The following is a 13,749-nucleotide window of genomic DNA, read 5'->3' on the forward strand; positions in this document are numbered from 1 at the left end:
TGATTTAAATTAAGCTATATATAGGTGGCGGTGGTGATGATTTGAGGTGGTGGTAGTAGGTGGTCGGTGGTGATGAGCGGCGGTGGTGATGGGAGGAGGTGGTTATATATATATAGGTGGTGGTGATGGGAGGAAGTGATTATATATATATATAGGTGAAGGGTAGGTTAGTCATTTCCCCACTTTAGGACACCTCTTATAAGTATAGAGTAGACATTTCTATCACGAAGTAGTCCCCACCATTTTTGAAGGTCCCCAAAAAACGGTTCAAAAAAACAGCGCCACGGCCCACTAAATATCCAGGCCGCTGTGCAAAACTGCTACCTTTTACATGTGGGCCTCGATGCTCTTACGCTAGTACATGAAAACTTATCCTAACAAGACTGAAAAGTGAGGAAAAAATAACAGGAACCAAGAAGAGAGCTATGTACATGTGTGAAGGACAAAAAGATGACCGGAGTTTCTATTACACCAAAAGCTAGCAGGCCAATGTAAAGACAGGTGAAGGCAGTAGAAGAAAAAGAGAGACGAAGCGGGACAAGAGTTACTTTCCATTAGCATTAGCATGCTTATGGAAAGGCCAGAGATTCACAAGACGTTCCAACACTGCACTCTTAGAGAAGTAACCAGAAAAGCCTTGTGGAGTTGATGGGGGTGGAAAATCTTCAGCAGGCATGGCAAATGGCCTAATCATCGTTTCCATCGTCTCTAATGTAAGATACGATCCTACTTCTTGCAACCTTTCTGGTCCCATGATTGGTAATGTGTGCTCTTGATGCAGTGACGCAGCCTCACCATCATTATTCTGTCAACAAAATAAAGATAACAAGAATTACCAGCACGAAAAAAATACTCCCTCCGTCCCATTATTAGATGACCTAGTTGAACTTTGCACAATTCTTAAGACAAGGAATCAAATGAGTGTTTTTAAATATTTTTTACAATTATACCCCTGTGGATCATAACTTGTAAAATTTAGAAATCATTTATCTCTCAAACCATACCATAGATTTTCGTAAACTTTGTACCGTTGAAAATCATTTTAAAACATCTACTTAACGAATATACAGTAAAACTTGAATTCACGTGCTTACAACAGCACATAATATTCCCATGAACGAAAAAGAAAAGAGACTTTACCTCAAGAGGGCTCAAATCTGCACCGCGGCTGAATGTCATCTCTATACGGTATCTCTTTGGATCTTCTAGAGGTATCTGTGTAATTCAATCTCAGAAGATGATCAATATGACATTACAAAACATTCAAGTTATTTGAGATACTCAAGTAATTGTTAAGTCGAAGCGGAAAAGAAGTTACAATAACCTACCTCTATATTCTCGAACATCCTCAAAACAACATAACTCATGTAGTCGAGCTCCCTAGTTTTAAACACCCGTCCCAAAGCACTGCCGGATACAAGGCTCTCTTCTCCTTGTAAAGATTCATCCAAGTTACAGTAGCGAAGTACATTCATCAGCGAATGTATATGTGACTCCTGTGTTTCAGGAATAACGAGAACAAATCAATGACAATAACACATATAGTACAAAGCTAGCGACAAAATCCCTAGTAAGTTTTAACTTACGGATGTAAAATAAAGGCGCGTTCGAACATGTCGATCAGGTGTCCTGACATTTGCATACCTGAAATTAAGAGAACCAATACACGTAAGTGGATTTGCAATGTAAATCAATATGCAAGACGCAATATGTTAGAGCACGCACTTCGGGTCCAAACGATATTTTGTCTCTTCATCGTCTTGGTCCAGGGACTTTTCACTAGTGGATCTTTTTGTGTCTTCATGCTTCTGGTACTTCGCCAGAAAGTCAAAATCTTCCTTTTTAGTCTTTGGAAATACTGGATTCTGGTCTTGATTGCTTTTGAGTTCAGCAACACTAATTGCTTCTTCTCGTGTGTTCCTTAAATCAATTAGAATCTTACCCAACAAACGGCGGGCAATCTGGAATATCAGATGGAATAAATATTAAGCAAGAAGATTGCTGTCCAGATACTTCAACATGTAAATCATAGACAACAGGTTTGACCAATTGACGACAAAAATAATAAAAAAATGAGGTCAAATTGGATAAACCCAGTGTACTAACCTTTGATCCAATTTTGAGTTTCTGCTTTGGATTTATCCCGTACTCATTTGGGATGACACCATCTGCAAGTAACTGCAACAATATTAACAAAAAAAAAATTGATCAGACCATGTTTGATAATTATCTCACTTAGGAAACAATGGAACACGATTATGCATTACCGACAATGTAAAATATAGAAAATATACTTCCTAGCCATCGAGATGCTTTGAGTTCAGATGCACCTAAATGAGTTTAATAATCCTCTAGCTTATTATTTACTACCATTATTCCAGAGATAAACTATCAGGAACTGCATACAAGAACTTCTCCTAGATCAATATAATTGCAGAGCTGAACAATTTTTTACCTGAGCAACTTTGAAGAGCTCATCCAATCCTTCTAGATTGAGATGTGCATTATGCAAGAGGTCATATCTAAAGAACACAAAATTGACCAGTGAGCATAATAGTACAAGAAGCCAATAACTAAAAAATGAAAGTAACGTGACCTTGACATGAAAGATTTGCTTTAAATGTCAGAAAATAGACAATCTTGCATGAACAAGCACATGTATTTAAAAGAAACTAATTTAAAGAACAGTCTCTACAGAGGATATGAGCCGTGTGTCTTACTTGCTGGAGTCATAAACGTCTGGGATTTGTTTGATGTCAAACCGTCTGAAACAGCAAAAGCCATGTAAACTAAAGCACATGACATATCGAAACTTCAGAGGAACTATACTCAGGATAAGAAAGAAGTCTAAGCAGTGTGCATCTATTTGACTAATTACTGAATGGGGAATACTTACTCCTTGCGTTCATTATACAACTCTCTCTCAAGCTTTTTCCAGCGAGCAAACATCAAAAGAAAACCCTCACTACCACAAGGCAAGCCTGCAGCAATTCGACCAACATCAATGTTAACCTTCCCTAGGGCCTTTGCTTGGTCATATGGAAGCACTGCATCCGCAAAGGAGCTTGTCTCTGCAAGCTCCTCGTCTTCATCTATTGCGAGTAGTTTTACTTGTGCAGTAACTTTTTTAGTCAATTGGACCTGTCCTCATGTAAATTAAAGCATCTTGCATTACTACAAAATTGTGGAGTTTTACTTCTGAGTTTTACTAAGTAAAGTATTGTGAAGCAACGTACCAAATTTTTTAGAAGTTGACTAGCATTGGAAGGCAGTCCAGCACCATCAACCATCCAGGGAAATTCTGCATTTCCACCGCCATGGGATGACTTTGCTCCAGCAGTTATAATCTCATTCAACCTAGCCTGTAAAAGTAAATAAATATTAGATCCAGGAAGAAAACACAGGCTACTATATCTGAATCTCCATATTCTTCTATTTCAGTTTTTCCTCCTACTCAATGAAAAACACATAGTTCTCTATGAACTTTACAAATCTATGAAATAAGAACATAAATTAGCATTTATTAGCAGACCAACCTTAGCTCCTTCCATTTCAATGCTGGCATTTTCTAGCCCATCCAACATTGAAGAGTCTTTGCTTACAAGTGAAACCTTAAACAATAGCAATCCAATAAGAACACAAGAGAAGATCACATCAACGAAGGTTCATTGACCATTAAAGGAAGGAGAACCACAAACCAGAATTGGTGTTAATTGTCCCTCCAAATCAAGAAGACCTTTTGCAAATGCAGCTGCGGACATCTGGCCAGTACAAACAAATAAAATGAGCATCAAGAGCAAAATTTGTCATCCCACCAATAACAATACGCACGAGGGAGTAAAATAACCTAAATTACTTGTTAATTCAAATTTTACGGCAAGTATGGAACAACTCATGTTCCGACAGTTGAGTAATACCTGGACACGACCCTCATCTGAGCTGTATATTTTCAGATCATGACGGTAAGTGCTATGGAGACGAAGCAAGCCTGTACCTTCACCTGCAAAAAGGAACACCATACTAGAGAATTTAGAGGGTGCAACAACTAACAACTACATTCTTAGCTACTAATTTAAATTTGATTTGCAGACTATTGAATATTTCCATGGAGTTTTGCACTACTGATATAAATATAGCACTGATGTTTTTATCGCAACAATCCAAAGAGAAGTGACTCATGTTTCAAATATCGAAACAACTGTAAAAAGTGAAGGATCGGGTAAATGTACAGCAAAAGAAGTGTCTTTCAAATTTAAGATGAAAAATACATCTGTGTACATCTACGCTGCCCTTAGATATCACTATCTTGTTCTGCAAAAATAAACTGAAAATGCCAGTACCCGAATTCTGGTTCAAAGGAATTCCCTTTTTCCAATGCACTTGCACAATGAAGTTTCTTTGTCCCATTTATTTTCATAAATACAATTTACCAGGGTACCAGGGCTTTATTCCCAGGGAAACTAAAGAATCTAAGACCATAAATTTTATATATCAAGACAATTTAGGTCAGTACGTGAGTTGAACTTTCTTAGTTAAACCAAGTATATATGCCGATATCAAAACAAGATCAGAAGAATTACCTGGATACATATTATTTCTGAAGTATCTACCGAGTTCCTCGGCCTGCGAAAAGAAAAAACATCAGGAAACATACAGAAAAAAGAAAGAACTTTGAAAATGAACATTACGTAAGAACTTTCTCAGATTCATAAAGAAAAACCAATTAGGTCTGTCATAAGTGAATCAAGCTAGTTATACAAAGATGCGCCTGTGCACAATACAGTCAATACTTCAGTAAAGATGAACTAGGATTTAACCTGCTTTCGTCCAGCATGTGTAAGAACACCTCCGTATTTGAGAACCATCAAAGCTTCAACTGGGCGTTCTTCTTCACCTTCACCATTAGCTTTTGATATTTTAACCCATTTTAATGGTTTTAGTTGAACTTTCCTATAGATTCCAGAAAAATGTCCTCCCTGGATACAGAAGATTCAAAGCAGTACTCATAAATTGTTACAGAAGAGTAAAGGTACGCTATTGAGGAATATAAGGATGCACAGTAAATACAGCCTGCTAAAAAGGAAATATCAGAGGTTAAGATTGGTGATGATACGAAACGAATACCAATGGTGAACGTTATGTGAACATCAAAATTGGATGTTGATTCATGTCTCTCTAGACTTTGAAAAGTAATGAAGTACAAAGTGATCACCTAACGGGCATTGGTTGAACTAGTGAACCACAAGAGTCAGATCATGAGTTGGACTCCTGCTTTCCTACTAAGATAGACTCCAGCAGGTACCAATAGTTGGTCCCACTGTTATACATGCATATTAAATAGCTAGGAAGCTATAAAAGTGAGGTAGATAAAGAACCTCCTCAAGCACTGCTTTAACTTGACGAAGCTTTTCAGCATGCTCCAGGTCCTCAGCATCACTATCACTTTCTCGACCGCACCTGAGTAATTTCCAGTCAACTCAGGCATAAAAATATTTCTGTCTGAAATATATATCACTCATAACTAAGAGAAGCAGCTCGCAGAAGTGAAAATTTTGAAGACCAAAGAGGCAAGCAGTAGATAGATGCACACAACAATCTCCTAAAAAAACAGGCAAGCCCCCCAAAGCACAAAGTCTAGCTCCAGAGAATGTGGAAGGACCGACAAAAAAAAAATCCAGATAATGTGGAAAGCATTTTTTTCTCCATAGTCATATAAGCTATCATACATGTAACTGCTTAAAAAAGATGCAAGATGGATGATGGCATCATACATCATCAGCTATCCAAGGCCTTGCTAAGACCCTGGAATACTAGTTTCCTAGATACCTGCTTAGGGAGCATACCTTGTACGTGGTACTAGCATTCTTGTAGCATCAAGCAAGTCTTGCAGCTGAACAGCACTCTTGAGTTTTGTCTGACAAAGAAAACAACAGTTTAAGAATAACGTAACATTTTACGGCTGGTTAGTGAATTAGGCAACAACAGATGACTAAGAGAAAAAACACACCTCAGATCTAGGTCTACCTCCATTGTATTTTAGCATCAAATTTAATAGTTTTTCCTCTGTAACCTTCAACTTTACCTTCTGCTTGGGAGTTCGATCACCACTTCAAAAGTAAACATGACGTGTAAGTGATACTGAGAGCAAGGTACATAAAGCAGCAAGAGTATTGAGCTTAGTAAAACTTACTGGCGGACAATTGCAATTACACATCTAAGCTCCTCTGACTGCCCAAATGATCCAATTATACCACTTCCTTGGCGTGTAAGTCCCTCTGTAGGTTGGACTGGCTCATTTACCTTCCATGGCAGAGTTGGTGGAATTGTTGAAGAAAGATGAGGGGCCTTCGCATCCAGGAACATTTTCCTCAAGACACAAGCAGCATCATCATAGTACCTACGCTAGGCGGAAAAAATGAAACCATTAAAACGAGCAGAGTTGTGTGAATCTAATCCGGTAAAATAAGAGACGGTTCTTATAATACAGATCTACAAACTGACAGTCAGGTGAGAATTAGTATTACTTGTGTGAGTTCTTCACGAAACTCCATCCATTCACATCACAGACATATGATCGTCCGTCACAACGTAAGAGATCAAACCCACAAACCTGGGAAGTTACACATTCAAACGATCTCGTTATTAATGCACCACTTTACAATTTCAGAAAAGTGGGCAGAAGTAGGTGATGTAGAACTGATAATAATAACAAAACAAAAAAACTGAATATTTGGGCATACATCATATGGAATTACATTAAGGCTGTAACTGGGTATAACTAGGATTCTCAGTTTTGAGCCCCCTGATAGCACTCGGGTAAAAAGCTGACATACTATTCCATGCTCTCAGATCAAAGCTCAGCAGTTAGCATCTATGTAAACAAAACTAATTCATCTCATGTTTCCAACAATCATCTATTTAGTCACACATTTTTCTCTCCATTAACATGCTGTAATAAAATAAGTGTTGTGCGTTGACAAATATAAATATGCTATCCACATTGCCAACTAAGTATCTAGGCTTAACTAGTTTGAACAAATTTACATGATATTTAAGTTAAAAAGTCCACACAGTAATCCAAATTAATTTAATACCTAAGCATCAATGAGAAAGTTAAGTCTAACTCTTAGCCCAGCTACTAAGATCGGAACAAGAATATCACAGCCCAGAAGATAGACAACATGGAGGACACAAGATGTGTTACCATGAAACATAAAATGAACACGAATCAGAATGAGTTGTCGATTCTGTACTTCATTATTGTGAACAAAAAGACAATATCTAGTTGGACAAGTAACTCGTGAAACAATATTTAATTCACTAAAGCTCTATAACTTTACCGATTGCCTAAACGCCACGCAGACCTCTCTTGCCATTTGCTTCTCTCCTGGAGTCAACAATACAGGATATCTCACCTGCAGAAAAGTTCTACCAAAATTAGTAAAAAGAAAACATGAGCTTATATTGGACCAAGGACCACACGTGCACAATATGAGCTAAATCGCTTTACCAAAAGATGTGATTGCCACTTGCTAGAACTGAAGCAGTCATCACTAGAAATATGTGCAAATTACTGAGTAAAGACTTGGTTTTGTAATGCTTAAATGGTTTAATTTATTACTTCTTTTCCGTCAGGATTCCTCATAACAACGCCATCAACAACAGGAGACTTTCTTGCCTCAGCATGTGCATATTCAGGTCCCACAGTGTACACCTGCAATAGCATGAGAAGAGGTCCACACTGTTATGGGAGAGTAGGAACAGATCGACCAAGATTATGAACCAAATTAATGGCTAGAAGTCAGGAAAATTCAAAAAAAATATACAGTCTAAGATACTCATACATCATAAACATATCAAACACTGCCAAATAATTGCATCCTCTGACATCCTCTAAAGGTGATGATGCAAGTGCGACAAAGATAATTAACATTAATTTGTCATCATCAAACTTCTTGACCAGTAAACTATGAGGATGCATCAACCAGAATGTATTTCTGTAACACCTACATGATTTCCTAAATGATAAGGTGATTACAAATTCGTTGAGAAAGTAGCAAGATTACGAGGATTAGAAAACCTTGACATCTGTTCCCCCAGTTGGCATGAACTCCTCGTATATGTAAGAGCCTTCACGCCTCACTTGTCTAACCTCCGGATGGAATTCACTTGACCGATTGCCTACCTGTAATTACACAGTCATCCCACGAACACGATATTTGGATCATTTTGTTCAAAATAAAAACCCCAGAATACCAATTTGTGTTACCTTCCGGAATAACTCCTTCATGCCACTGCCTGCAGAACTGGGATAGTAAATCATTATACTATGATCGTCACCTGCACGAAAGCACTAGTTAACCATAATTTCAACGATATGCTGAAACAGTACGTGAACGAAAGGGTGCAAGCCAATAATAATTTGACTCATTATCTAAACTTTGTAAATTATAAAAGAGGCATATATCTTGGTTATACAATATCGCAAAATTAGACTCATTATCTAAACTTTGTAAATTATAAAAGAGGCATACATATTGGTTATACAATATCGCAAAATTAGACTCAAGTGACAGTCAACAAACAAACCCCAGTGGACAGTTGCTAGGATATTTTGTTACAACCTTTTCACAATAAGGTAATTCACTGTTTTACTTATTCATTGTAGAGAACAAACTTGTAGCAAATAGAACAACACAACACAAATTCCCATTAATCCCGGTATCAGCTACAAATACTTATAACCAAAAGTGCAGACAATAACAACCATGACCCAAGGATACTATTTGCTCATGGGAATGCTGAAAGCATCTAGGATGAAAGCAGCATTCATACATGTGGATGGAGAGAAAGGGAGCGTGCTATGGCTTATGAGTTACCCCAAAAGATCAAGCTCACCGTGAATAGGTTTTTCCACAAAGGGCTTCCAAAAGCGCTCCCCATGAACCTCAACAAAGTCGTCTTGCTCTACAAAATAATCCAGATCTTGATTTGGGTATTCCCTATTAACAAGAGCGTATCTTGGAATGGGAATGCCATACATTTCAAGACACTTGTTTAGACAAAAGGAACAAGTTAGTATCCAAATCTCTAGTATGCAGCAGACTACCACTAAAATGCAATACTGTATTGAACCTCAAGCAAGAAAAAACTTGTACCTCATACACTTTCCTTCTATCATGGAGAAGGTGTTGCTGCTTCAAGTCATTTACGAGAAAAGGCCTAAAACACAAGAAAATAAACAAGGCTGTTGTAAACTCATCCTTCTAAAGACAAGCAGCAGATACTGAAATATTTTAGGCTAGTACAATTGTCATATAAAAAGTGCCACAGAGTTGAACTTACTTCCGTAAAGAAGCATAGGCTTCAGCTTTTTCAAGAGGATAACCAGATGAATGAAAAGCAATTAAGCAATCACATATTGGCCAGCTGAAATAAGAAAACATAGTCCTTTAACAACTCATTTGTTTACTTGCAATGGACAGGAAACCCAGTTTATGAAAAATATGAAAAAGAATGAAAGGCCTGATAAATTAACAATCACAGCACATTTGTAAATTAGCTACTAAACTACTAATTAAAGGTTGTCAACACAAGACTGTCTTTAATTAGTTATTAACACACATTATACAAAAACCAGACATCCTAAAAGTTACTGCAATAGAAAACAATGACCGTATCATACGTCGATATGAGATATAACTTCTTCTGAGTAACAACATGAAATTCATACCTCTCTACAGGTTCCTCGAGAATAACCTTGTCCCCGAAATACAATATCTGTACCATAAACAAGAAAACACCAACTCAAAAACCAAACAAATTTCAACAGCAGAATCATTTTCAGAGGCTAGCGTTTAAGTATAAACACTAAATACTGCCAGTATTGTGTAGATTCAAACTCGAAGAAGGTAATAAAACCATTTAAGAAATCAAAATCGTAGTAATGGTTAGCTCAGCAAACAGATTCCATACCTCAAATTCACCAAATGATTGAAGCCTGTCGAGAATCTGGCCCATGGGAGATGAAAATGCCTGATACATTGAAATTGATAAATCAGCAAACCAGACTTATTATAGTATATCACAAAAACTGATAAAACGGAACTCTACACGGAGATACGAGAGGGAGATTTATGGAGAGAAAGAGAGATAGATAGAGATTGATGAGAGTTGTAGAGTGAGGTGAGATGAGAATGAAAGAAGATGAAGAAATGAGGAGGAAGAAGAAACCCAAAAGGACAACGTTTAAGAACCTCCAATCCGCATTTCACCTTCTTTTCCATGACGCAAACACCAATCTTAATCTTTCTGTAATCACCATTCTCCTCATCCGAATCCATCCTTCTTCTTCTTCTTCTTCTTCAAAACTCCTTCGAAACTCCTCTCCAAATCCCGCTTTTACTCTGTCCACTTCGAGAAAGAAAAAAAAGAACTCATCACAAAACCGCCATTAATGAAACAAAGGATAAAAAAAATAAAGGAAACAAATCAAAATGATAATTATCTTCATTTACACTTACATACAATCCTGTAGAAAAGAAAGCGAAGATGATGAAAAGACTCGTGAAAAAAGAAAATCAGAGAGAAAGAGCGATTCCAGGATCTGTAGTGTAAAACTTTTTTAGAGTGAGAAACAAGAAAGAAAGTATAATAGTATTCTGGTTTTTGGGTTTCGAAACGAATGTCACAGGAGGAAAGCAAAGTTAGCTATAAAAGGGAATTGAAATGAATATTGAATGAATATGCAATTTTTGGTGTACTTTTGTTGTTTTATACCACCACATGAATCGTGATAAAGAAAAATACAGCACATGAATATATGAGCCCAATCTGTTTTCCTGGTGACGTGGAAAGGTACCTTAAAGAAAAAATATCTTTGTATCCATGGACTGACTATTTTATCGGCCCGTGTCCAGGATAAACGTCAGAGTTTATCGCCAAGTGCCATCCTGCGTATACATGTGTTTTTTGTGCCTTGTGATCCCTACAGATGCTTCAAGGGGTCAAGCTTTTGTAGAAAAAGATGGGAAAAAAGGTTAACATCTTCTGAAGTGGGATTTTAAAATTGGTGTAGCTGTAGCTGAAATGGATGACCAGCGGCTGTTGTCACATAGCATTGCTTCGCACTCGAGGATCCAAACGATGATTGCTTCTGCACATTACAAATATTTCTTCAAGCATACATGGAACCAGAAAGATGATGCAATCGGAAAACGCAACTCACAACCAAACCAACAAAATGTTTTGCTATCTCTCATTAATCACAAATTAGCTGTCATTGATAGCAGTCTTTACGCTTTTTGACCATGGAACATAATCTATTGAATCACATGACTTAATGACAAGACAAACATTGTGATCCTAAAGACCAAGTCTAGCCCAATCCACTGATTAACCCTGAAAGTATGTGGATGCATGTGGAAAGTGTGCATCATAACGTGATTGGCTTCGAGTTTCAGTACAAAATTTCCAGAAGGTTTGGCTCCGCAAATTCCTTACGACTTTCGTTCTTGTTGCCAAGAAAGACAGTTGACGATAGTAGTTGCGTGTCTTAGTTAATTTGGGGCCTGCCAAGAAGCTAAAGCAACAGCAACTTAATTATTTTGGATCCAACTTTTATCCAACCATGCCCCAGGGTCCTGGTTTCGTCCGGAGGGTTTTTCTTTTTTTAATATATAAACTAAGAACAATTTCATTAATGGAAATTCGAGGTTATAATGATTTTAAAATCGAAAATAAGAGAATATATAGTAACAACATACCGCGAAAGGACAATGCTGAGAATTCCGACAAGAAAAAGAAGGATTACCAGAATAAGACAAATACAAGTATGAATAAGATCCGATTAAATCGGAGGAAGAATGGTTTTTCTCATAATTAAAATCCAGCCATCTAGTTTGTTTTACTTCTTTAGAAAGATATGCTCCCGAAATAGAAATGATTTGCTCAAATCTCTTGTACCTAGTGATGAAGCTTTTGTCGTCAAAAAAATTACCGTTGAAGATTCCGTCGCCGAATAAGTTGATGATGATGATGATGATTTCGTCTCCGGAGACAACAAAGATGAAGATTTCGTCGTTGGAGAGCATCACTTTTGATCTTAAAACCCAACTCAATAACCAAGAATCTCCATTAAACCGAAGATAAACCTCGAAAGCGTAAATAAAACCACCATAATGATGTAGATAAGTAGAAAACATGATAATATCTAAGCTAAAACTACTAACTAACATAAAAAGTAAGGAATGGTGAAGTGATCAGCTCAGATCCGGTCCATTTTGGACCAAATGGACCGAATCTGGGCAGAGAAGGGTTGTTGGTGATGGTTTTGTTGAAGAAGAAGGAGTGGGAGAGAAGAGAGAGAAAGTTTAATATTTAGTTATTTATTGTTGATTGTTTGTGCTCGGGAGGGTATCGAGATTCATATAAGGTATATTGTGTGGATTTTGATACCTTTTCCAATATACCGGTACTTCGCTATTAGTAGCCATGTTTTTTTCCCCTTTTGCTTCTTTCTTTCAGGCTATTTACGTTGTATTTTTGTTTTTGTATTTTTTTCGAATATGGGAGGTTATATTAAGAGAAAAAAATTTGTACAAAATGAGGTCATAAGACCGAATAATATACATCCTCCCACTGAATAAAACTTGCAATATTGTAAAACAATCAAAAGTATCCTTGTTTGAGCACCATAAGTAAATGGTTTGTTCAATGGGTACCTTCAACGCCTACCTTACCTCTTCGTTCATTCTCCTATTTTTTTTTTCCAAACTCTCAAGATAGGATCTAAGAAATGGTTTCATATTTCAGTAATTCAATTACAATGCATATAGAGGTGATCCAAAAACTCTTCATTCGTGTTGCACAAAACACATATCATAGTATTTATGTTAACGCCCATATTGCGGAACATCATTCTCGCCGGTAGTGAAATTTGCAGAGTTTTCTAAGCCACAAATAATACTTTTGGTGGTACAAATTTTACATTTAGAACACCTACAAACTCCACTGCTCTTGCTCTTGAGTTAGGATTGAGTAAAGCTTGCATGCATTAAAATCTCCCTCCAATGTATCTTCGCCATTTGTATGAAGTGTGATTGAATTAAGATCATCTCTTAATTATAACATAGCAATCATCTCCACTTGATTTAATTGTCTTTTGAATTGTAGTGATCAGTCTTCTTCAAGAATCTTTGCAACCTTACAATGGTTCTGCAAACTTACTTTGAATACCATTGGATACTTAGTTTTCAAAGACTATTTCTGAAACATCAATCTTGCCAAAATGTAGTGCTCTTACCATTCATAATCTTTATATCCACACAGAGTTGTAGTGCGGGTCTTGATTGCAGTATAGTCAACCACATATTTCTTCCACTTGTTGCTTGCGATTCAATAGGGCCCAAAACTCTGAACCAACTCCATATTTCTCACATATTATTCTCCTCCAAAATGCATTTCTCCCCTTCGCCAATCTCCACAACCACTTTTCCAACGGTGCTTTATTCACCATGCGCAATTTTCCTATTTTTAAACCACCAAGTTCCTTCAGTTCACATACCTTATGCCACACCACCCAACTCATCTTCTTGTTTTTCTCATCCTCTCCTCATAAGAACTTACGCATAATGGTGTTTAGTTTATTTTCTACAGCAGCATGCATTTATAAGAGAGATACATAGTATACTAACAAGCTTTCAAAAGAGCTTCTAAAGAGCGTTACTCTCCCAGATTTATTCAAATCTT

At 37.1% G+C, this 13,749-nt stretch overlaps 1 protein-coding gene across 2 annotated transcripts; it reads right to left on the reverse strand.

Annotated features, from left to right (window-relative positions):
• Positions 1-393: 393 nt before the first annotated feature.
• Positions 394-10,757, reverse strand: LOC113276040 (inositol hexakisphosphate and diphosphoinositol-pentakisphosphate kinase VIP2-like). Of its 2 annotated transcripts, none has more exons than XM_026525632.1 (31): positions 10,524-10,757; positions 10,275-10,413; positions 9,976-10,035; positions 9,734-9,780; positions 9,346-9,429; positions 9,159-9,222; positions 8,899-9,052; positions 8,270-8,340; positions 8,081-8,185; positions 7,622-7,714; positions 7,341-7,415; positions 6,525-6,610; positions 6,191-6,397; positions 6,008-6,107; positions 5,844-5,914; positions 5,376-5,457; positions 4,818-4,976; positions 4,581-4,623; positions 3,918-4,000; positions 3,699-3,761; positions 3,537-3,611; positions 3,237-3,362; positions 2,897-3,141; positions 2,721-2,765; positions 2,456-2,522; positions 2,107-2,178; positions 1,726-1,961; positions 1,587-1,644; positions 1,329-1,496; positions 1,141-1,215; positions 394-805 (listed from the first exon to the last, which is right to left on the reverse strand). In XM_026525632.1, exons 2-31 carry the CDS (start codon positions 10,341-10,343, stop codon positions 545-547), a joined length of 3,144 nt encoding a protein of 1,047 aa, XP_026381417.1. In that variant the 5' UTR covers positions 10,344-10,413; positions 10,524-10,757; the 3' UTR covers positions 394-544. The 2 variants fall into 2 exon arrangements, with proteins under 2 accessions (XP_026381417.1, XP_026381416.1); XM_026525631.1 differs by having other exon boundaries at positions 10,257-10,413.
• Between the last annotated feature and the right edge of the window lie 2,992 nt (positions 10,758-13,749).

This window comes from Papaver somniferum, chromosome 4 (genome assembly GCF_003573695.1).
Source record: "Papaver somniferum cultivar HN1 chromosome 4, ASM357369v1, whole genome shotgun sequence".
Taxonomy (NCBI): domain Eukaryota; kingdom Viridiplantae; phylum Streptophyta; class Magnoliopsida; order Ranunculales; family Papaveraceae; genus Papaver; species Papaver somniferum.